Source organism: Myotis myotis, unplaced genomic scaffold (genome assembly GCF_014108235.1).
Source record: "Myotis myotis isolate mMyoMyo1 unplaced genomic scaffold, mMyoMyo1.p scaffold_m19_p_1, whole genome shotgun sequence".
NCBI classification, from domain to species: domain Eukaryota; kingdom Metazoa; phylum Chordata; class Mammalia; order Chiroptera; family Vespertilionidae; genus Myotis; species Myotis myotis.
This window is the reverse complement of record NW_023416313.1, coordinates 53,164,814-53,190,432: the sequence shown is the minus strand read 5'-3', so window position 1 is coordinate 53,190,432 and position 25,619 is coordinate 53,164,814. Positions and strand designations below refer to the sequence as shown.

At 35.1% G+C, this 25,619-nt stretch overlaps 1 protein-coding gene across 1 annotated transcript in view; it reads right to left on the bottom strand.

Moving 5' to 3' along the window:
• Positions 1 to 433: 433 nt before the first annotated feature.
• The window catches only part of CFAP299 (cilia and flagella associated protein 299), a 568,607-nt gene continuing 543,421 nt past the window's right edge, over positions 434 to 25,619 (bottom strand). Inside the window, exons 5-6 of the mRNA XM_036337524.1 lie at positions 17,933 to 18,062; positions 434 to 649 (exon numbers count right to left, since the gene is read on the bottom strand). Of these exons, the coding sequence (XP_036193417.1) occupies positions 554 to 649; positions 17,933 to 18,062 (226 nt within the window). The 3' untranslated portion in view covers positions 434 to 553. The remainder of the gene's footprint in view (positions 650 to 17,932; positions 18,063 to 25,619) is intronic.

Sequence of the window (25,619 nt, the reverse complement as noted above, 5' to 3'; positions counted from 1 at the left end):
ATCCAGCACTAACACGTAGCTAACACTTTCATTCATTTCATACATCATCTCATGGGATATTTCAGATTTCATTTACTCATTTGCTGTTACTGAAAACCCTACATTTTATTATTATCTTTATGCCTCTCCCCATGCGTGACCCTTATTCTATTCTAGTTTATGATTTTATGCCACATGGCATAAGGTTTGGTCCACTAAATTTGGCATGGTAGGACCTGAGACATTTTTATTTTGGAAAATCTGAGCTACAAAATGTGTCACTAATTACTATATCCTTGAAGTCGCAACAAGAATTCCTCCCATGAAGTGTTGCAATCAGCCTCAGTGCTCAGGAAAAAAAAATGTTAGAAAAACCTCAAATTATATTAATAGGCTATCTGTACAATAAAAAAAAACAGTCAATATTACAGTTTCCTTTCTAATTTCTTTATTAACTTTTAATATTCTAAATTGCCTTCCAGCTATAAGACTCATTCATTATTGTAATCTGTTTCTGGTTACAGGTTTCATTTAAATTCAGTGAACAGTTAGGGAACCATCTAACATGTGGCAGTTAAGTCTTTCTTCTGGAAATGTGGTCAAAAATGACAGCTTGTATGTAGAGCTCTGTCGGGATAGGGATTCTAGTAGAGTTGTCACCTGGTGAAGCCTAAAATACAGAAATCATATTGTTAATCAGTCCAATCCGTGCAAAAATTGGTATTAAAGACATTTTCTTCTGGTTTCAATGTTGTAACAAGCAGACCTACAAAGGCTGTGGCAATGGAGACCTTTCCATGTTTTCCCCCAGATTCATTTTCCGAGGAGCAGTGATAATTCCACTCCAGAGCTTTGAGGCCCTGGGTTGTGACATTACTAAAACTATCTCGGATCAAAGCAGGGTCTGAGGCTCATACTTGTCCAGACTCTGCTGAACAACATGGGTCACTAACTCTGCATAATTCTCAGGGAAGGGCTTTGTGATCACAAGTTAATAAGTAAAAAATAATCCTATTTCGATTTCAAGTAATACAAATGTCTCAAGTTTGGAATTGATTCAGACTTGCGAAAGTAACCTGTCCAGGTGGGTTTCATGAAAAGGTTCTTATCACTTTAAAAACAATTGTTATGCTTTCCCCCCTTCAAATTATAATCTTTGAAAAAAGATTTGTTCCTTCTGCATTTATTCAGGGTTGTCTATCATACTTAAAGCCTCCTAAGGAGCTCCTGTGGGAATAAATATTCACTGATATGGTATTGATAAGACAGAAGAGAGAGGTACTAAAAGTGGTAGACAACATCTTCAATTGGGAAATTATTAGTCATTGGGCCTTTGCTATATTGGAGGTACAAAAGAATAATCTTACTTGTTCTCTCTTCTCTGTAGGAAGAGATGATAAGATGATCTGGGACTAGAGAGGAGCTTTCGTATTGCCTTTTCCCAATAGTACCTATTCTTTTTGGGCTAACTGAGAAAGAATATATTAGATCCATCTTTTATTAAATAAGTCAGTAAAATTGCAAAGACTTTGAAATAGGTTAAAAGAATGGGTGTCCTGAGTGGCTCATCCATCCAAGTCTTTTCTGCCTTTCATCATTTTTGTACTACTTTACAACTCTTTAAGTTATAGAAAACTGATGATAAGGCCAGATATTCTTGTCTAAAAATATGCAAATGAATTGTGCCTACTGGAAGGCAATTAATTATTGCTCCGTATTGGGGCCTGCTTTGCATCTATTTGTAAGTCAATTTCATTTTTTTTTATTTTTCATATATGTTATGCTCTTTGAATCCTCCTTTGAAATATTTTTAATATCTTATGGTTCCCTCCATAATTAATGAATTAAATACAATCTTTGGCATATTCATTTTATATCTGTATGAGAGTCACCATTATATCCTTTTAGGAAAAATAATCTTGCAGACATTGTGGAAGTTCCATGTGGTGTCCAGTGGCTTCCCTGATAGCAGGGGAGTCTGTGTTGCTGGGGGGTTATTGCATTTCCTAGGCTTCAAGCCAAACATTTCTTTCCTTGGCGCCAAGAGGTAAATTCCCAGGAGCAACAGAACTTTCGCTTTACTGTTCTTCTGTTTCTTTACATATTTTCCTTTTTACTATTTTTGTGTTTTGTGTTGGAACTTTTATAATCAATAAATTATTCCCCATTGGTGACAGCAATGATTTGGAATTTGGTTTTATGGTCTAACCTTTGTGATCTCTGTAAATGAATGAATAGATTATAGAGATTTATTCTTTCTTGGGTGAGAGACAACAGAGAATATGATTTATTAGTATTTTCTTTTCTTTGTTTATTTGTCTACTTGTCTATATGAGCTCTTGTGCCCACTAGCAAAGAGAAAAACATTTTGCTATATGGAGTATTAATTTTTGTGTGTTTGCTTTTGACCAGTGGCTAATGTTTAGATCTGAAGCTATAAGCTCTCTGGGTGACTATGTATGTGAACATTTTTTCAGGCCTTTTTCTTTGTTTGTTTGTTTTATTGTTTCTCAGAATCCTTGTACAATCTTGGTACTTACCAAGGACCCCATAGAATGTTTACATGCAGTACAACAACTAGTATGATAGCCAAAGATTTTCTAACTTTTATATATAGAATACTTCAAATGTAATGGTACTTCAAACACGTACCAAAACTCTATAGAAAAGTGTGTAGATGGCAATAATTACAGCAGAAGAAACAGAATATACTAACATGCATATGAAAGAAATGTTCATCCCTAACAAAATTAAAAATGCAAATTGAAATGACCCCAAATAAATTTGGATATAAAATGAACAACATTAAAAATATGCAAAATAAATAGGGCATGGTGATTGAGCAGTCTTATTTCAGGTCTATGTAATTGCAAATTGATATGGTGTAACTGCAAAATAATTTGACAATATATTTCTAAAGCTTCACAAAGTTTATACTTTTTAACTGAGCAAGTTACACTTTAGGAATTCACCTTAAAGAAAAAAAAAGAACACCGAAACTTGGTTATAGAGAAGTATTATTTAAATTTGGGGAGAAAAACAGAAACCAACCTAAATGTCCATCTATTAGAAATTCTTATATAAACTATGATTACTCCAGGATTAAATGTTATTTACATTGTTATACAGCTAGCTTTTTCGCTTGGTAATAAAGCCTAAACAGCTATTCATACCGGCATATCAACTTTAGTAGTTATAGTTTGAAGTCATTTTTAAAACTGCTGCATAGTATTTAACTGTGTGAATGTGTCATAATTTATTTTATCATTGCCCACTCATGGACATACACATAATTTCCAGTTTTCAACTATTGCAGTGAAAAATGATATCCTTTCAGAACTTTCATTGTTTCTGAGTTGATAGACCACCAAGAACCAATATTCATTCATTGAACACCTACTCAATGGCACATTAAACAAATTCTCTCATTTAATCTTCACAACAACTTTTTGTAAAATGGTTGTTTTTACAGAGTTTACAGATGAGATAACAAAGTGAAGAAGTGTTCAAAGAGGTTTAGGAATTTCCTTAAGACCTATTTAACTCCAATACATAACACCTATTGCCTCTCTTCAGCAGCTTTTCCTGCCTGAGTCCTGCTGGCTATTCCCACCATTTGCTGCTTCTCCTGTTGCTCTTCTAGTCTCTTTCAGCTACTCCCATGTATTTTGGGGAGTCCCTGGGTCTTCATTTCTCCAGTGGAATTCATTGAGAGACTTAAGCAAGTCTTTAAATATCCTAAAACATTATTATACTACTCTGTGTGTATGGCCATGTATGCATTTCCTTTTTTGAGCAAATCCATAAAACATCAGATTTTTAAAGTAAGCTGCATTTCCCAAAAGGTTAAGATCCTATCTTCTGGAGCAGCTGCATGTGTCTGTGAGGTAGTTTTCTGGACTCCCCAGTTGACTCTGCAATCTGTTTGTTTTATTGTGTGTTTTTTTATTTTTATTTTTTTATTCTTGCTGAAGCTCTTTGAGGCAATATACATTGCTGAGGCCACCGGGTTTATACTGAAGATATTGCAGCCAGCAATAACCACTTAGACACTGTCAACATGAGATTTTCCTGTCTTGCTATCGGCCTTGATCACTGATCATGCTATTATGTTCCATGTTCCAGAATACTTCAACATCCCTCCCCTTGCTTTGGGATTTCAGGTCTCAGAAATTGCAAGCACCTGCTGGAGTTGTGAATGGTTAGGAAGGAATCATGGGAGAGGACAGCTTACTCAACTCGTGCTCTCTTTGAATTAGAAATAGTCCCTTAACTGTGGTCTCGCACGTGCAGGGACTTCACGCCTGACTTGTGTTTTTTAGTGCCTGCTTCTTTGTCATTAGTTATTACATCTTTGAAATCACGGAGGAAACAATTATTTGTGTTTTTTTAATCTTTAATTTTTTTATTTCAATTAAATTTATCAGGGTAACAATGTTAATAACTATACAAGTTTTAGGTGTACAGTTTTATAATATATCATCTGTACACACTATTGTTCTTAGTTAATCATTTTATCCACTAGGAAACTAATCTTCCCTTGTCTCTCACACTGCTTGTCCTTATTTGTGAGGAAAAATTGCATGAAAAGTGAGCTTGAATTGGGGCTACTCTCTATTCCTCAAATTCTTTTATTATCATTTCCCTAATCTATATTGGTCCCTTTTACCTTTGGCATGATGTTTGATTAGGTTGCCCTTCTAATTAGAAGTGTAAAACAGTAAGTTTTCTTTGTCATGAATATGTTACTGAGATATGTACTATTCTTTTTACTACAGATATTTGATTTGGATGGTGAAGAGTTATCATTAATAATCTTTATTACTGAACATTGATATACATCTAATAATTCAAACATATATATTTAATTTTTTTTCTTTCCTCCAGCTCACCTTTCCTGCGCTGCACTTCATATATGAATTCATACATTGAACACTTAACAACAATGTGCTTATCTCTAGGGATTGTTCCATACTATTGCATATAAAATAAAAATGTTTTCCAGGTCAAGAGGAGGGCATAGCATTTAAGTGTTAGGAGTTTTAATTCATAAAAGCCATGCTCTGCTAATATAATTTTTGATGGATTCCTCAAGGCCATTGATTTTAGCAGAAGTTAGTTGAGTTAATATTAATTTATATGTGGTGGACTTTCAGTGCAGGTATCCCAGGTGATCGCCCAGGGGAGAAAATGTGCAAAGGCTTCTTAGTATGTGGGTGTTTTGGGGCTGTAATCAACCAAACATTCAGTAATTTGGGCGGCAAAACCAGAAATTTGGCAAGGCCTCAGCTTTCTTAATAACTGTGACTATGCCACAGTTAAAAAGCACCGTTTACAAGGGCCTCCGAGGAAAATCCAGGAACCAAAAAAGTGGTGTTGGTGATTCAGTAAGTGTCCCCTGCCCCTTGCGTGGCATTTGAGCAGATGCTGTTGGATACTTTGAGGAAACCATAGCCTTGCTTAAACTTATTCTATTCAGTGGGAGTTTTTATTTTTTATTTTTTAATGTCCAATGACATTATACCTGGGCCCTGTATAAAGACAGATTGTAAAACCGAGGACTTTCACTGGGAGGGTGGGGCTTTCAGAGATTAAATTCGAACCATCTGTGGAAAGGATGGAGGAATGTTATGGGCCTCCATTTTGAGAAGAGCAATTTCAAGGCCGTGACAGGCTCCATCTAATTTTAATGTCCACATGGCAAGGGAAATTAAGACCAGTCAATGAACTGTGAGGTAGCATTAAGGAGGCAATTAACACCTTCCCTACTAATGGTCACAAGTGCTCTGGTGAGGGTCGCTTGGGAAAAACAGAACAGAGGAAAGAGGAGCTGAGAGAAGGTACTGCTGGAATCTCCCTCTAAATTAACCCCACCCCAAATAAAAACGTATGTTCTTTTGGTAAAAGTTGTTTTTAATTTTTAAATCTTGTTCACCTAGATATTCTTTTGCTTATAGAAAAAGAAAGTAAAATTGGGCAGGCCTTTTTTTTTGGCATCTGTATAATATGTACTAATGGCTACACATTTATTAAAAAATAATAAAATAATTGCTTCTCTCATTTACCCATGGACCTAACACATTGCCATTGCTCTGCACACTCAGGGCCAGTACTCCAAAGTTCAGCAAAGAACCCCCAGTGTTAATTCAACTACCAAGGGGAGGAAAGCACCAGAGTCAATTACTCTAATTTTCAGCTAAAAATAGCTCTATATATGTTTCTAGTGCCTAAGATCCCAAAATATTTTCACGTTAACCTCAAAAGTTTCCAGGATTATTTTTGGCCCTCCTATTCACTTCTTTAGCAAATATTTAATATTCAATTTATTCATTCTGCAGATGTTTACTGAGCACCTACCACATGCTAGACCTGGAGATGCAATAGTAAAGTGACCAGAAAGGGTTTCTGCCCCACGTTTCAGTTTATGCTTTCCCACTCTGTCACATATATTGTTTCATTTGAGCCTCTGGACAAACCTACCCAATCTAGTGATTTTTGATGAGGCAGTGATAATCAGAATGGGTATCATCAGCCTCACGCTACAATGATCCAAATAAGTGGGGAAAACTAGCAGCAATTGATCAGCAGAGGCATCCAGTGTGGTGGATCGCATTACTATAGAGGTTATCCAGAAGTCTTTGGCACATGGTCTGTCCTTTCTAGTCTGTTTGTGTGGTCTCAGGAATGTATAATTTAGATTACCTAAAATTAACACTGTTGAATTAAAACTTGCTTTAGAGGAACAAAGTTTGATTACTTTGTGGACATAGAGTAAGGTGAAGCAACAGCTAATAAAATATGACTATGTAAAGAAATGGACATCAAATCCAGCTAATATTTAGGATCACTTAGGGATATATTAAAAATACAGATTCCTGGGCCACACTACAGCTGAATTCAGTTTGAACCTCTAGGAGTGGGGCCTACAGCTCTCACATGATTGGCTAGTGCAAGGAGAGAGGAAGGGAAATGTTTTAGTGAATTGACAGAAACCACTCCTAATTAAGCCATGGTGAATTGGATGTTTGATAATGAACTCTTGTGAAAATATTTTACATTCCAACGTAATGCATTTTTATCTTTGAACGATTGTGATTTTAAAAAAAGGAAATGAGTCTGGCTCCTGTTATACTGTGAGGAGTGATGGTATGTACAAAATAATACATGCTATTAAATTGGTGCACAACCTACACTGCACTTGGCTTCCAAGCTCTGTGACAGTCAGGATGGATCCAGACAGCTTTATGTTACAATAGTGTCTTTGTTTCACCAGTTTCCTACATCTGATAGAAACCACATTCTGTCTAAGATCTTTTAACATGTGTTTTTTTGTTTATTTTGTCATGAGCCACATATCAAGCAACTATATTCAAGATGCAGTACAACTGCTTTACTGAATTCAATCATTGATTCTATTATTTTTTGATGGAATGTTTAGGATTCTCTATTTACAGTATCATGTCATCTGCAAGTAATGATAGTTTTACTTCTTTCCAATTTGGATGCTTTTTATTTCTTCTTCTTGTCTAATTGCTGTGGCTAGGACTTCCAGTACTATGTTGAATAAGAATAGTGAAAGCCGACATCTTGTCTTGTTCCCAATCTCAAGGGGAATGCTTGTAGTTTTTTCCTATTGAGTATGATGTTGGCTATGAATTTGTTATACAAGATACAAAGTAAATATCCAGAAATCAGTTGCATTTTTATATACAGATTATGAACTATCAGACAGGGAAATTAAAAAAACAACAGCATACAATTTCATTCACAATTTCTTCAAAAAGAATAAAATACCTAAGAATAAATTTAACCAAAGATGTAAAAGGCCCTGTGCTCAGAAAATTATAAGACACTGAAGAAATTGCAGAAGATACAAATAAGTGGAAGCGTATACTGTGTTCATGGACAGGAAGAATTAACATCTTTAAAATGTTCATACTATTCAAAGCAATCTGCAGATTCAATGCAATTCCTATCAAGATACCAATTTCACAGAGCTAGAACAAATATTCCAAAAATTTATATGGAACCACTAAAGACCCCAAATAGGGATCTTGAGAAGTAACCAATTTGGAGGAATCATGCTACCTGATATCAAACTATACTACAAAGACATAGTAATCAAAACAGCATGACACTAGCATAAAAGCAGATATATAGATCAACAGAACAGAATAGAGAGCCCAGAAATAAAACCATACCTTTATAGTCAATTAATATTTGACAAGAACATACAGTGGGGTAAAGACAGTCAATTCAATAAATGGTGCTGGGAAAATTGGACAGGTATGTGCAAAAAAATGAAACTAGACCACCTTCTTACAATGCACACAAGAATAAACTCAATATGGATTAAAGACTTAATGTTAGACTCCAAACCATAAAAATCCTAGAAGAAAACATAGGCAGTAAAATCTCAGACATTTCTCATGGCAATATTTTTTGATATATCTCCTTGGGCAAGGGAAACAAAAGAAAAATAAATAAGTGGGCGTACATCAAACTAAAAAGTTTTTGCACAGCAAAAGAAACCATCAACAAAATTAAAAGAGAACCCACAGAATGGGAGAAGGTATTTGCTGATACATCTGATAAGGGGTTAATATCCAACATTTATAAAGAACTGATAAAACTCAACACCAAAAAATCAAACAAACCAATGAAAAATGGGCAAAAGACCTGAATAGACACTTCTCCAGAGAGGACATACAGATGGCCAAGAGACATAAGAAAAGATGCTCAATGTCACGAATCACCAGACCAATGCAAATTAAAACCAAAACGAGATAGCACCTCACACCTGTCAGAATGGCTATCATCAATAAATCAACAAACTACAAGTGTTGGTGAGAATGTGGAGAAAAGGAACCCCTGTGCAGACTGGTGCAGCCACTGTGAAAACAGTATGGAGTTACCTCAAAAAATTAAAAATGGAACTGCCCTATGAACCAGCAATTCCACTTCTGGGAATTTATCCAAAGAAACCTGAACACTAATTCAAAAGAATATATACACCCCTATGTTCATTGCAGCGTTATTTACAACAACCAATATTTGGAAGCAGCCTAAGTGTCTTTAGTAGGTGAGTAGATAAAACATCTGTGGTACATTTACACAATGGAATATTACTCTACCATGAAAAGAAAGCTAATTTTACCCTTTGGGACGGCATGGATGGACCTGGAGAGCATTATGCTAAGTGAAATAAGCCAGTCAGAGAAAGACAAGTACCATATGATTTTGCTCATATGTGGAATCTAATAAACAAATTGAACTAACAAGTAAAATAGATACAGACACATAGAAAGCAGACAGCTCTGGTGGTGATGGTGGTGGTGGTGGTGGGGAGCTGTAAGGAGGTGAAGGGATTGAATGAAAAAGAATAAAAGAAAGAACTCATGGATATGAACAACAGTGGGGTGACTGCAGGGAGGAAGAAGGAAGTGGAAGTGGAAGAGGGTATATAGGGGATCAATGGTGATGAAAAAAAAAATGTAGTCTGTTAAACACCAAACAAAGTAGCAAAAAGGAGACTGTCCTGTAGAATTTCTTATTTTTCGTACAATTGACTTTCTTTTGTACAAATGAGGTTTATCAAGCAGAAAAATAATATCACCTTATTTCAGAATGGCTTATGCATTTTCATACTTAGAAATTTTGATTCGAAGTCCTGAAACAAAGACACAGATTCTCATTGAACTATGCAGAGTGGCAAAAACTCATATTTTGGCATCCACAGTTGGAGTTCAATTTTCTCTCAAAACTTCTCTCTCATTTCTCTTCTTCTGAACTTTGATCTCAACCCTGGTTCCACATTAGAATAACTTGAGGAGGGTTTGGAATATATAGATGCCCAGGCCTTCCACCCAGGCCAATTCAACCAGAATCTTTGCAAGTGAGGCCAGGCTGCATATATTCTAAAGTTGCCTGGGTGATTTTGATGTCAGGCCTATGCTGAGGATCACTTTCTAGCCAATAAGAGGTCGTTTTCCTTCCCATGCAAGCTCTGTGCTTCCTCTATATGGGATGTTTCTTCCAACTAGAATACCCCTTCTGCTCCAGTCCCTGTGTCCTCACCATACTCATCCTCCAAAAATCAGTTCAGACTTTATTTTTTAATGCCTTAGGTCAAATGTAAATTCTGTCCCCTTTGAATTCTTACAGAGTTTGTTCTGTTTTCTCAGGTCACTTTCTAGATTGTCATTTCTGTGCACATTACCACCCACCTAACCACCCACCCACCCACCAATTAACTTATAGGCTTTTTAGAAGAAACCTACCTTTCTGATTTACTTTTAACATCTCACACTGTTCAGTAGGTGCTCAGTAACATAAAATGAGGAAGAGGGAGATGGAAGCAAGGATGAAGAAGTGACAGGTATACTGACTTCCATCCAGCTAACCTTCTCTATATTTCTCTGGTGCAAGTCTCCCATTCTCCGCATCCTCTCTCTTTTCTGAGGATTGGGGTGAAGTGAGGTCTCTTAACCTCTGTTTTTTTTTTTTAGATAAAAATGCATTCTATAAGTTTGGTCTTTACTTGAATAATTGGGTAGTTAAAATATTAATAACATCAACTCAGAAACTTGCCCACTACAACAGGACCCCTAGTTCTAGTCCTCTTCGTTCTCTATTTGAATTATTATGCTCTCATCCTCTCCAGATTTTCCTCGCAGTCTGTCCTAATCTACACTCTCTCATGTCCTTAAAACATAACTTCTATCCTGTTATTCCCTAGCACAAGAGCCTAGGCATATTTTTCCACTTCCTATTAAGTTCAGTCTGAGATCCTCATTGGTCCTGCATTCAATGATTTTCATGACCTTTCTACACTTAATTCCCCCTCTTCCCCTTCACCTAGCCAATGCAGCAGACAAACTGAACTATTTAGGCATGTTTTACTTTCTTTTTTTTTTTTTTTTTAATTAAATCTTTATTGTTCAGATTATTACATTTGTTCCTCTTTTTTCCCCCCATAACTCCCCTCCTCCCAGTTCCCGCCCCACCCTCCGCCCTCACTCCCCACCCACTGTCCTCATCCATAGGTGCACGATTTTTGTCCAGTCTCTTCCCGCATCTCCCACACCCCTTCCCCCCCCAGGAATAGTCAGTCCATTCCCTTTCTATGTCCCTGATTCTATTATAATCAACAGTTCATTCTGTTCATCAGATTATTTATTCACTTGATTCTTAGATTCACTTGTTGATAGACGCATATTTGTTGTTCATAATTTGTATCTTTACCTTTTTCTTCCTCTTCCTCTTCTTAAAGGATACCTTTCAGCATTTCATATAATCCTGGTTTGGTGGTGATGAACTCCTTTAGCTTTTCCTTATCTGTGAAGCTCTTTATCTGACCTTCAATTCTGAATGATAGCTTTGCTGGATAAAGTAATCTTGGTTGTAGGTTCTTGGTATTCATCACTTTGAATATTTCTTGCCACTCCCTTCTGGCCTGCAAAGTTTCTGTTGAGAAATCAGCTGACAGTCGTATGGGTATTCCCTTGTAGATAACTGAGTTTCTTTCTCTTGCTGTTTTTAAGATTCTCTCTTTATCTTTTGCTCTTGGCATTTTAATTATGATGTGTCTTGGTGTGGTCCTCTTTGGATTCCTTTTGTTTGGGGTTCTCCGCGCTTCTTGGACCTGTAAGTCCATTTCTTTCACCAGGTGGGGGAAGTTTTCTGTCATTATTTCTTCAAATAGGTTTTCAATATCTTGGTCTCTCTCATCTTCTGGCACCCCTATAATTCTGATGTTGGTACGCTTGAAGCTGTCCCAGAGGCTCCTTACACTATCCTCTCATTTTTGGATTCTTTTTTCATTTTGCTTTTCCGGTTGGGTGTTTTTTGCTTCCTCGCATTTCAAATCATTGACTTGATTCTTGCGCTCCTCTGGTCTGCTGTCGGGAGTCTGTATAATATTCGTTATTTCAGTCCGTGTATGCTTAATTTCTAGTTGGTTCCCCAATATAAGATCGAGGGTCTCATTAGATTTCTTGAGGATCTCACTACATTTATCGGCGGCTTCTAGACAGTTCTTAAGAGACCTTAAAAGTGTGGTTCTGAACTCTATATCTTCCATTGACAATTTTGTCCTGTTTCTTTGTCTCCGCATTTTGTTATGCTTCCTTGGTGCACCTCCTAGTGGTCTTTGTTTGCAGTCTTATAGTTAAATCTTGATTGTTGTAGCTAATTCCAGGGAGGGTTTGACCTCTAGGCCAAGTGGCTATGAGAATCAGCTGTGTCAGTAGTGAGAGAACTTCTGTCCTCTAGGGAGGTGCTAATCTAGCCTTTGCCTGAGGCTATCCGGCAAATGCCTGTGTGCAGGGCTTGGGCGGGGCGGGTAGAACAGGATCAACAGGGTGGGCCGGAGAGAGCAGTTATGGCGGCTCTCAGTCCTGTCCCCAGGGGCTCTGCCTCTCTGAGTCCCAGCACCCGCTGCAAAGCTCAGAGAGAAAGCTGCACTCGCTCTGACCGAAGCCAGACAGTCCCGCTTCTCCCGTTTGAGTCTGGGTCCCTAAAGACTCGCCCGGATCTGGAGCTCAGAGTCTGCGACTCCCTCCCGATTGAAAACGCCAACCGCGCCCTCCGCCGCCAGCCCACTCCGCGCACTCCGAACCTCAGAATTTGACTTCAGCACTGCGCCTCCTCTGAGTGTCCGTATGCGTTTCTCTTTCCTCCTAGTTGTAGGACTTCCACTCAGCCAGCGTTCCTGTGGTTCTGGGTGATGTCCCTTCCGTTTTTTGGTTTCACTTTTGAAGTAGTTGTTCAAAGCAGCAAACTCCGGCGTTAACCTATGCTGCCATCTTGGTTCTCCCTACTTTCTTTTTTACACCCTTCAACATTATCTTTTCTAGTAGATTTCATTCTGGTATTGCCCACCTCTTCATCTGTATGAGTTCAATTTCTAATAATTCTTCAAGCCCAATTAATAGATTACCTCCTCTATTGTCATCTAACATTATTCCCAATGCAATCCCCTCACTATCACCTCTCCATTGTCTCCTGCCCCAGGTCATAATTCTACTGAATTCCCAAAGCATTTCCTTTTTTCCCCAAAATATCATTTTCTACCTTATACTGTAGTTATGTTTTGTACATGCCTGTTTTCCTAAAACTGCTATAAGTACTGAAAGGACAAGGGTTGAAATCTTGCTCATCTTTATAACCTATGAAGTCTCATAATATTTAAATTCCATTGCTAAATTATAGTAGTAATGAACTACATGGCCTTGAGCATGTCATTTAATCTGTTTGAGTTAATTTGTTCATAAATTAAAACATTCTAATTCAACAGAATTAATTTGAGATAGGTTAAATTACATATTTCTGGAACTACACATGAAGATTTAAAAGCACATACCAAAAGAAAGATTTCTGCATGACCTCTACAAAACTTAAAATGATAGCTGCACTAGCTGTTTCCACTGATAAATTCTTGTAATTGTTTTTTTCTGACTCACTTGGATCACTATATAGTAGTCTGGCTGTACCCTCTCTGGCTATCACTGCTACATCAGGTATCAATGACATAATCCACTCAACTTTTATTTAGTGTAGTATTACTGTGTGTTAGCAGGGAATCACTCCTTCAATCACTTATTGCATGGATATTTATTAAGTACCTATTAACCAGGCATTTTCCCAGGTGAGGGGCCCTCACATTTAGTGAATAGAAGAGGGAAACATCTAGCATAACTAAGAAAGATTTTTTTCAATTTTAACTATTCTATACAATCTCTCTCTCTCTCTCTCTCTCTCTCTCTCTCTCTCTCTCTCTCTCTCTCTCTTTCATAGATTATGAAGGTTTAGACCACCTATGTTATGCTAAGACTCAAAGCAAACTTTCCCATGGTTAATGTTTCCTAAAATAAAAATACAAAAAGCCTTTAAAAATTTATTCAGATAATGTAGGGGAGTGAGTGCAAAGTGCTTCCACTCAATCCTCCTAAAGATAATACACTGGAAACATTTTGGTGGGTGTGAATCACTCAAACAAGCATTCTTAACTCAAAAATAGAAACTAGCCTTATTTGTTCCAGATGTTATACAGCTGCAGGGAAGTTAAAGCCAGTGGTCCTGTTTTGAATGCAACCAAACTCTTATTGCATTTGGAATTTCTTAACCAATGAACACACATTACTTGCTCTAAGACCTGCACAATTTTCTTTTTTTCCATTGTTACCATTCACAAACAACTATGTTTCCTGGGAACTACACTTCAGAATTAATGAGACTACATCTGTGTTATACAAAGGAAGCACATCCTGTTTATAACTATTTCTACCTGTCATTTATCTTGACCTCTTTAGTTTTTTTCTGTATACTAGCAGTAAATAATTAGAAACTGACATTTTATTATGTTTGGCTTGAATTTTTAAAAATTTAATTTTTGAGTGACATTGGTTAATAAAATTATATAGGTTTCAGGTGTATAATTCTACAATATATCATCTGTATTTTGTATTGTGTGTTCACCATAGTCAAGTCTCCTTCCATCACCATTTATCGCCCTTTTATCTTTATTGATCTTCCCCCTTTCTCTCTGGTAATCACTATACTGTTGCCTGTGTCTCTGAGGTTTGTTTTTGCCTTAATCCCTTCACCTTTTTCACCCAACCTCATCCCCCCAATGCCCTTTTACTCTGACAACTGTCAGTCTGTTCTTTGTATCCATGAATCTGTTTCTATTTTGTTTGTTAGTTTATTTTGTTCATTAGATTCTACATAAATGAAATTACATGGTAATTGTCCTCTATAAATTTAAGCATAAAAATATTTCAAAGAGAATACTTGAAGGAAATGAAAGTAGAACTGTATTGTTCTTACAATATTTTATAGCACCTTAACTATGGGGTTATAAGGAGGTGTTTATCTCAGGGAGAATTTCAAGTAAAATTATTGATTAAAATATTGAATTATTTTTATTTAATATTTTAATATATTTTTATTGATTTCTGAGAAGGAAAGGGAGAGAGGGATAGAAACATCAATGATGAGAAAGAATCATTGATCAGCTGCCTTCTGCATGCCCCCCACTGGGGATCAAGCCTGCAATCCAGGCACGTGCCCTGACCAGAAATTGAACTGTGACCTCCTGGTTCATAGATCAATGCTCAACCACTGAGCCATGCCAGCCAGGCAAAATATTGAGTTTTAAAATGTAATTCTTATTATTGTGCATTGGTAGTTTTAAAAACTTGATATTTTAGCTAACTTCTGATTTTCTTGTAGGTCTGTATGAGATGCTTTGTGGGTACATAACATATAAAAGGATCATGGCTCCTTGAAGAAGGTGAATAAGTTAAAAATTATGTAGGAATGCACATAATAATTTTATATATAACCATGAAAATTGAAATATTTGTGTTATATTTTGAGAACAAATGCTTGAGAACACATGTTTGAGGACAGAGTACCAAGTCTCTTGAGATTATTGTCTTTTTTATGGAGAAGATTTTCTCAATTGTGGCTCAAGGATAATCTGTAGCAGAATCACACTGGCTGCTTTTGGGCCCTGTTGAATCAGAATCTCTGTGACTTGGGCCTGGGGCTGTAGGGGGAACCTAGAGATCAGGAAAGAACAACAACACTCTCATCCTCAAGTTGTGAACAATAAAGCTCAAGGAGGTTAAATTAATTGTTCAAGGCCATGCTGCCAGTTGAAGTAAGATCTAGAATTTTGTTTATTGATGCTAAGACCAACATTCTTTTCCAGTAAATCAACTATTAATTTTTATCTTCAAAAGGTAAAATTTAAAGAAATAAAAGTTTAAAAATGTTATCAGATATCCCATCTAATAATTCTTTACTCTTATCACTAATAAACTAAATCCTTGTTTCTTTCTCTAGAATTTAGAAATACCTTTCCTTCAGACTCACAAATCTTTGAATTATAATCAAAACCTTCAATAAATAAAGAGGAATATGTTACATTTCATGAATTGTTGACTAAGTCTTTGAAATTTTGTGGTTGATTATTTTGGAAGTGAGTATTTTAAAGTTATTTGAACCATGTTCAAGTAACAGTTTGCATTCAATAATGACTCCACAAAGACCATAAAACTATAATTCATGACATACATCCTTGAAGTATTTATTAGCCATTAGTTAAAACAGAGTTCTAAAATAGTCTAAGTGTGATGTCATTCAAAACTGATTCAAAAATTTGTTTCACACATCTTAATGAAGCTATTAATAATTTTGTATATTTTTATGAATATAGTTTAGCTTTCTAAAAGGAAAAGACTCTGTAAATGCTATTTATTAAGTTTTCTGTACTAATTGATAACATTTTGACATTCATTTATGATAGAAAAAGGGCACCACTAGAGAGATGGTGTGCTGATAAACTCACCTAGCATTAATACATTTATAATAAATATGGCCCTAAAGGTTTTCAGGTCTAGTCCTTCATTTTACTGATGAGAAATATAAGACCAGAAAATAGTAATGTTATTTTTGAAGAAGATAGCATTGTGACAGAAACAAGTACCCAAACCTCTTTTCTTCCTTCCCAGAACTCCTGTTTACAGCTGAGCATATGGCCATCTGAATCAGGATTGCATTTTCCAGTCTCCCAAGTAGCTAGATATGACCACCTGACTAAGCTTTTGTCATAGAACATATGTGGACATTTGTGTGGTAGCTTTCAGGAAACGCCCTTAAAAGGAAGTGAGAGCTTGTCCTTTGCACCCTCTGAGTTCCCTCCATGAATCCTGTTTGGAATGCAGTTGTTTTGGCTGAAGATCTATTTTGCCCGATGAGGACAAGGACCAGCCTCGCCCAGATGACCATGGAGCTGCCATTCCAACTTTGGACTGACAATATCTCCACTCACACATGGAAAAGAAAGAAGCTTCTTCTGTTTAAGTCACTGTCTTGGGGTTCCTGATATTTGCAGTTGTCACAGAGTTAGGAAAAGTGGTTTTGCAACCACTTTTGTCTATTTAGTCAGTCCTTCCTGAGAGAGCAAGAATGACTATCTAAAAAGGCAATAAACCCTTTCTTGTTATAGAATTTCATTTATTCATTCTTTGAGCACATAGATATTGAGCACTTTCTATGAGCAAGGAACTTCACTAAGTAGATATGACACAAAAATAATTTTATTGTTGATTTTGAATTTCTAAAATGTTTTAGAAAAGTTTTAGAACAAGATCCTCCTTTTTCTTGGTCCATCCTTGTCCCTATCCCAGGCATATCATATAATTTTTATTTTTTTCCCTATGAAGGACTGATTTTCTGGACTTTAATTTTAGACCGATGCTGTCATGTGACTAACATATATTTCAAAAGTAAAAAAACAAAGCCCAAGAAACTCAAGCACATATGACGTTAAGTTTTAACCTTCACCCCCAAACATATGACAAGTCATGATTAAAATCATGATGCAAATGCAGCCTTTGAATTATGTAAGATATAAATATTTGTCCTTGAACAAAATCAAAATATCAATAAACATATCTTTAAAATATTTAAATAAAATGTATTTTCTAAGTTAACACTTAGAAATACACTAAGGATCATACTATTTTCAGGGTTAGTTACATATAAAAAGGAATATTAGAATTCTGGGTACATATACGAGTTGAGAGTCTACCTTCCCTACATGACTCATCTCCACATAGAGTAAAAAGTGACCGGCCATCTGCAAGATCAGATCAAACAAATGCATTGCCCACTGACTCCCTGATCTCATTCTGTGTAAGCATGTAGAAGTATCCCCATATATGTGTTCTATTTAAATATCCCCCCCAAAAATTCTTTATTGATTTCTGATAATTTGTTGTTTTGGAGTGCTTTTTTTAAAAAGAATAGTACATGCTCTAAGTTTCAACATATTTTTTTTCAACTCTAGATTTAAACTTTAAGGTTGTCAAATATATAATAAAATTTTGAATAATGATAGAAATACAATCAAATTTGGAGATAAATATAAAAGCAGACTTACTTTTGGGTCCACGTTGAGAATTTTTCTATCTCTTTTGTATTTGAAAAGCAAGCCTTCTGGATTATCAGCAATCACTTGATAATTGGGAGTTGAATTCCAAACAGCAATTTGACTGTCCCAGTTGTAAAAGCTATAAAAATAAATATTTATTAGGAATTTATATGTATAGTATATAAAATTGACAAATATATTTCAGAAAATATTTTGGGAAGTTCAGTTGCAAGATAAGTGGATCAAATCATAATTTGTACTACCATGTAGATTACATGTACTTAAAATTCTTGCAGAAGAGTTTAGACTGGGTTAGTCTCAAACCATTTACATATTTCTCAAATCAGATACATATTTATGGATATTTTGCATGATTTCCTGCTTTGGACACTCTAACATCTAGGGTCTATTCCAGTACACTATTATATTCCCAGGAAGTCAAGAAGAAAATTGATGCAATTTAAAGCTATTTTTTCCTGCTCAGACTCTTCAGGGTATTAAGAATATTCAGGTTATTAAGAGGCTGTTTACAAAAAGGAAAGGCAGGCTAAGTTTATCATCTCTTTTCATTCAAAACAAATGAATTCATTTCTTTCAGGGTCTATTTTTCAATAATATATTTCCTGGGAAGTGAGGAAACAATTTGCATCTGATAGGTTCCCATAGACCAGGCATGAGGTAATGTATTTGATCACAACCCATGTGAAGTTGTTCTCATTTTGCAGACAAGGCAAACAGACTAGGGAAGGTTAACTAGCATAGTCAAGGCCTTGAAACTAATATGCCATAAACTAATATTTCAACTAAGATCTGTGCTTTTTTTCAAACATATGTGTTCTTTCTCTTGTTCAACATTGCCAGCAGTTTATCCTTTTGTTGTTGTTGTTGTTGATCTATGAAAACTCCTATTTTTTTCATGTCTTATTTTATACCTACTTGTCAAAAATGAATATAATGTCATATCGGTTGGAAGAAGAATACTCAATATGCTTATTTTACATGTCTTATTCCTGTTAACACATTTCTAATATTATACTAATAGGATCAAATATGAATGCATTTCTGGTATGTCTAATATTATCTTATTTCCGTGCTGTTTTGCCTTCTATTACTCTCTATTTATTTTGAAAGAGTAGATTTTATTGATTAAATTTACTCTGAATTATATTGTTTTCTGAGGCATCGACTTTTGTGCTATTACCTGAAAATGTAATGTTTACCCTTAACTTTTTCCATACTCAGAAAGAACCTTGGAGAGTATATTAGTGATAACTGTTTCCCTCTCATTCCCCACTACTCTTTCTATGTTCAGGACATAGGGATGTCTGCCCTTCCTAAGTCACAGAGTTAGGTAAAGTGGTTTTGTAACGATCTTTGTCTGTTTAGTTAGTCCTTCTTGGGAGAGCAAGAATGACTATTAAAAAGGAAAAGATGGTGGTGAATTGAGGAAAGGAGATGAGCATTCATGGTTTGTGGCGTTTTCACTTTAGCTAGTCTTCATAAGTGGGATTTGTCATGGCAGGCTTAGCCTCCAATAAGGTGATGGTAGCTAGCAGCTTATATATAGTATTGATTATAAATTAATTTCACTGGTGAAGGTATTAGGAGCCAGTTTGACTATGCACCTAAGCTAGATTCTTGAATTCAAGTTAATACAACAGAAAATCATTTGACCTTCATCTTACTGACTGTTCAGTTAGGAGTTTGCTAAATTGGAATAGGAAACATGGGTGTGATTCTAAATCTTTCATATAATTCTCTCTAAATAATTATTTACGAGATGTATAGATATGGGTAATCCCAGTAAAATGCTTGAGTCACAGCTATGCTTGGAAGTAACATGGCTTATATCATACATTCCTATCTTGTTTCTCAGATCTAAAATTAAAAGCCTTGTTAAAGTCCAAGTAGCGTGTGTGTGTGTGTGTGTGTGTGTGTGTGTGTGTGTGTGTGTGACTATATAAAAAGCTAATTTGCAGGGCTCTTTAATTTTTATTTTATTGTGATAAGAACACAACAGCAGATTGACCCTTTCACAAAATTTTTAAGTGTACAGTACATTACTGTTGACTGTAGGTACAATGTTGTACACTAGAGCTCTATAACTTATTCATCGCGCTGAACTGAAACTTTATGGCCATTAATTAAACTCCTAATTTCCCCTCTCTCCAGCACTAGGTAACTGCTGTTCCTCTCTTTGATTCTATGAATTTGACTATTTTAGATACCGCATGTAAGTGAAATTATACAGTATTTGTTTTTTGGTGATTGACTTATTTCACTTTGCATAGCATCCTCAAGGTTCATCCATGTTGTCTCATATTGCAGAATTTCCTTCTTTTTAGGGCTGAATAAATATTCCATTGGATTTATAAGCCATATTTTCTTTCTCCATTCATCTGTCAATGGACATTTAGGTAATTTTCATATTTTGTCTATTGTGGATAATATCTTTTAGATCACATATAGTTGAGTGTTTTGTGTGTTTTTTTTAATTCATCTCGCCACTCTATGTTTTTTTTTTTTTAATCAAGGAGTTTAATCCATTTACACAAAGTAATTATTGATAGGAAAGGCTTATACTCTTGGCTTTTTATTATTTTCCATTAGTCTTGAAATTCTTTTGTCTGTCTTTTTCTCTTTTACTATCTTCATTTTTGTTTGTTGATTCTTTTATTGATATGGTTTGAATGATTTCTTATTATTTTGTGTATATCTGCTTAAAGCATTTTTTTGGTGGCTACCTTGGGGTTTACATAAAATATCTTCTAGTTTTAACAGTAAATTTTAAGCTGATAATAACTTAAGTTCAATCACACATGCAAACTTTACACTTTAAATTCTTCCCACATATAGTTTATGTTATTGTTGTCACAGTTTACATATATTCATATTATGTATATTTTAATATATTTTAGTTATAGTTATTTTTAAACTTTTGCCCTTTAACATAATAGAATTAAAAGTGATTTAACCACTATCATTATAGTAATACAATACTCTGTATTTGTTTACTGGTATATATTTATCTTTATCAGTGAGTTTTATACTTTTTTATGCTGCCATATTTCTGTTTAGCATCCTTTCATTTCAACTTAAAGAACTCCTGTTAGCATTTCTTGTAAGGTAGGTCTAGTAATGATGAACTCTCAGAGATTTTCTGTTTTGGGAAAGTCTTTATCTCTCCTTCATTGTTGAAGGGCAATTTTGCTGAGTATAGCATCTTGGTTGGCAACTTGTTTTCTTTCAGCACTGTGAACATATTATTCCACTCCCCTCTGGGCTACAGGTTTCTTCTAAAAATTTGCTTATTTTCATGTTACTGTGTCCTGTAGATATAATGTCACTTTTCTCCTTCTTTCAAAATTGTCTATTTGTCCTTGATTTTGTCAATGTGATTATAATGGGTCTTAATGTAGATTTCTTTTGAATTTATTTAAATGGTATTTCTTTAACTTCTTAGGTCTGAATACCCATTTCCTTTTTCAGATTTGGGAACTTTTCCGCCATTATGTTTTTCTTTGAGTAAGTATTCTTGTCCTTTGTCTCTCCCTTTGTCTGGGAATCCCACAATGTGTATATTGGTCCCTTAAGGATGTCCTTTAAATTTTCTTCACTCTTTTTCATTCTGTCTTCTTTTTGCTCCTCTGACTTATTCCCAATGACAAGTCTTTGAGTTTATTGATCCTCTCTTCTGTTTAATCCAGTCTGATATTAAAATCCTCTAGTGAATTTTTTAGTTCAATTATTGTGTTTTTAGCTTCATCATTTCTGTTTTGTACCTTTAAATATTTTCTGTCTTGGCTGAATTTCTCACTTTGTTTATGTACTATATTCTTGATCTCAGTGAGCATCTTTATGACAGTTATTTTGAATTTTCTTTCAGGTAAATCATATTATTCATTTCTTTTGGGTCAGTTTCTGGAGATTAATCTTATTCCTTTTTTAGGGAACATTTTTGCCCAATTCTTGATTTTTCTTGACTGTGTTTTGAGGTCCACATTAGACAAAGCAGGCCACTCTCCCAGTATTCATAGAATGGCCTCATACAAAAGACTTCTACCAATCAGCTTGGCAAGAGATTCTGAGTGCTTCTTCCTACTTTTTCCTCGCCAGGTGGAAAAAGGCTGCTGTGGGTTTTGTATGCTTGCTCTGTGATGAACAGGTGGTAGAATCTATGGTGCCTACCAACCCATACCACTGTCTCCATTTTCCCCTAGGTTAGTGGTTCTCAACCTTCTGGCCCTTTAAATACAGTTCCTCATGTTGTGACCCAACCATAAAATTATTTTCATTGCTACTTCATAACTGCAATGTTGCTACTGTTATGAATCGTAATGTAAATATCTGATATGCAGGATGGTCTTACGAGACCCCTGTGAAAGAGTCGTTCGACCGCCAAAGGGGTCGTGATGCACAGGTTGAGAACCGCTGCCCTAGGTGGATAGACTGTGCAAGACACATCAGAGCTCCAAGACTGGCAGAATAGAAACCAGTCCTCTGAGAAGTCCTCTCAGAAATGGTGGGGATCTGGATATATAAACCAGACCCTTCATTTCCTGGGAGAATTTGACCACTAGGGGGTTTCCTTTTGATCATAAGGTACAGCAAGAGGGTGTCCCAAACCTCTCTATTAGCTTTGGTAAGGCTGGTTTTGCATTTGCTTGGGGTGTGCAGGAGCCTTTCAGTTAGTTTTTGGGTTTCTCACAAAAGGATTTTGTCTGGGGATTGTTGCCAAATATGTGTGTTTGTAGCCGGGGAGAGAGGGCCCGTAGTTTCCTACTCTGCTACTTGCTGATGTCATCAATACAGATGCAGAATGGGCTAATGCATATTTTAACCTTAATTCCACTCCTTTTAAACCAACTACATTCAGATCCTCACTCTAGATATTGTCATGAACCATAACTCTGTTGAATTTTTATTGTCTCCTGGTATTCTTTTGTTAGTTAATGTACACCACTAATTTGGCTTCACTGAGGCCTTAGGTTCCTGGCTCTTCCTTTCTATACTAATTTACAACACTTAGCTTTTTTTTTTTTTTTTTTTACTTATCTACAATTCATAAGGTACTTGCCAGCACTTACAAATTTTTTACTTATTTGACCTTCTTTATATTGAAAAATACCAGCTTTAGATCAATCCAAATGTTTGATTTCACTGTTCCTGCATATGATCTGTGATAATTCTTCCTGAATTTAACATACTGGATACTATTCATATAACTTTAAATTCAAAATATATAGCTGCTTTTGGATTCTAGACATTGCAGAATAATTTTTCATGTTTTTAGTTATCATTCTTTATCATTCATTACATTGTTTCCACTCTCCAATTTCTTCACTTTCTTCCTTGCTCTCAGATGATCTCACCTCTTACTTTATTAAGAAAATAAAGTACATTAAATGGAAACATGATCAACATCTGGTGCCATCACTAGCAAATTTCTTTATATTGACAGTGTCCCTGCTTATTTCCATTTTCAACTCAGAGGAATAAGTGCCCCTCTTTCTTTACAAGATAAAAGTCATCTCCACGTGTGATCTGAAGTTTATCCCTTTTACCTCTTTAATACTTTCAATAATTGTCCAAAATTTCCTTAATATTATCAAACTCACCTCACCACAAAACCTTTCCCCAGAACTAGCAAATACTTACAAATCATCCCAACTAAACAAAGAGCAGGAAAAAAGAGAGAAAGAAAAACAAAGAAAATAAGAAAAGACAGGTGAAAGACAGAAAAAAGTAGAAGAGGAATAAGAAGGGTAAAGGAAAGAACAGAAAAGATTAAAAAACTTACCTAAACTTAGATTCTCTCCAGACTGTTACATTTCTCTCCTAAGACATCATAATTAAACCTATCTTCTCCATACCAACCCACCTTCTTCCTCTCAGTTCTCTTGCCTGAGCTGCTGTTCCATATCATCTGCTCAACTGTACTTAACTGGGATCAACCATAAACTCCTAAATCTCAGTATATCAAAAGCTAACTTTTTCTTTCTTACTCTCTAAGTTTATTTATCTTTGTTGTGCTGTCTATATCAATACGTGGCACTCAAGAAATGTGTATTTATTTAATAAACGATGCATACCCATTTCTAATATTATTATGTATAATTCAATTGATTATATTATTTCTGTTATTATAGAATTAAAATAAAGAAGTAGCAAGAATAGTCATTTTTAAAGGAAATTAAGACAATTTACCTGAAATATTGATCTGGGACTTAGAAAATATAAACCCTGATGCAATAATTTAAATTTTCTCTTATCTAAAGTTCAGAGGTTGAACTATATATTGAAAAGATTCTTTATAATGCTAATATTTTACTGTTGTAAAAGCCATCTTTGATTCAGTAAGTTCTTACACATTATTTTGATTCACATCTCATTGTTCACATCTTGAATATACTTATAGAAAACTTCAAACACATTGTATCTAAAATATATAGAAGGTAAAAGATACTTTTATGAATAACTGAAGGTTTTTGTAACAAAAAAACAAATTTCCATTTTCTTCCTATGATAAACATCCTAGGAATTGTGTATTTTAGTGCACAGGTATAAGAATATACTTATACACATATACACAAATAAGTTCAAATAATAAAATGAAATGAATATGTGGAAAGTCTGTTCATTATGTGATAAGGGGGCCTCAATGTATGCTTTTGAAAACAATTACCTGTTTGTCATCTATTTTACATGATAACTCCTAGAACAAGAGAAAATATTTTGATAACATCATAGGGCAACAGAGCTTTGGACTACCAGGAGAAAAAAATATAAAGCCATTTCTCCAGAATACCATGTTTATACTAGTTTTACTAAATATCTTCCTTCAAATAGAATGGGAGGGGCATATTTATGGAAATTATTAAAGCAAAAAAACACAATGTTAGCTTTATTTTTTAAAAGAACATAAAATATATTTAAAAGCAAGCTAAGGTCTTAGGAGTTAATACTGAACAAAAATAATGATTATAACAACTCCTGTATCCAGTATATAAAACTTAGTGAAAAAAATTAAGTCCATACCAAGTGAGCATGAAATTTGATATCACAGAGAACACGTCACTGAAAATTAAGTTGTTTTCATGTAAGATATTTTTCCTCTGAATATAAACAACAGTTTATAATGATTAGGAAGAATTTTTTGTTTCAGACTCCATAAATAATGGAACCTTTTTGAGTTTTATGCAGTTGGACCAGTAGACATTTAAGTACCTAAAATTTGCATGTAGGTATAAAGTTAAAACACAGTTTAGTTGAGAGAAAAAGAAAGAAAATATTTATAAAATATATTTTTTAGGATAGAGGCATATTTATATTTAAAGGAAATCTGTAAACATAAAATAGCCTTGGAAACTTAGAGAAATAGCTTTATGGAATAAAAAAGATTTTTATTGAAAATGAAAATCCAGAAGATCTTCTATAAATCATGGTAATTAAGTGTTAAACATTATTGTCTTTCTTTTTATCTGTCTAGAGAGCCTGAAAGTAGAATGACCTTTTAATTTTATTGTCCAAACTAGGATCTTTTTGAGAAAGAAGTAGGCTGCTAGTAACTATTGTGCCAAGACAACATGGGTAAGCTCAAATGATGCTGGGCAAACTGAGATATGTGGTTTCCACACCTACAAACCATTTAACACCGCTATTTTAGAGTTGATTGGACCAATGTTTGTGTAAAATG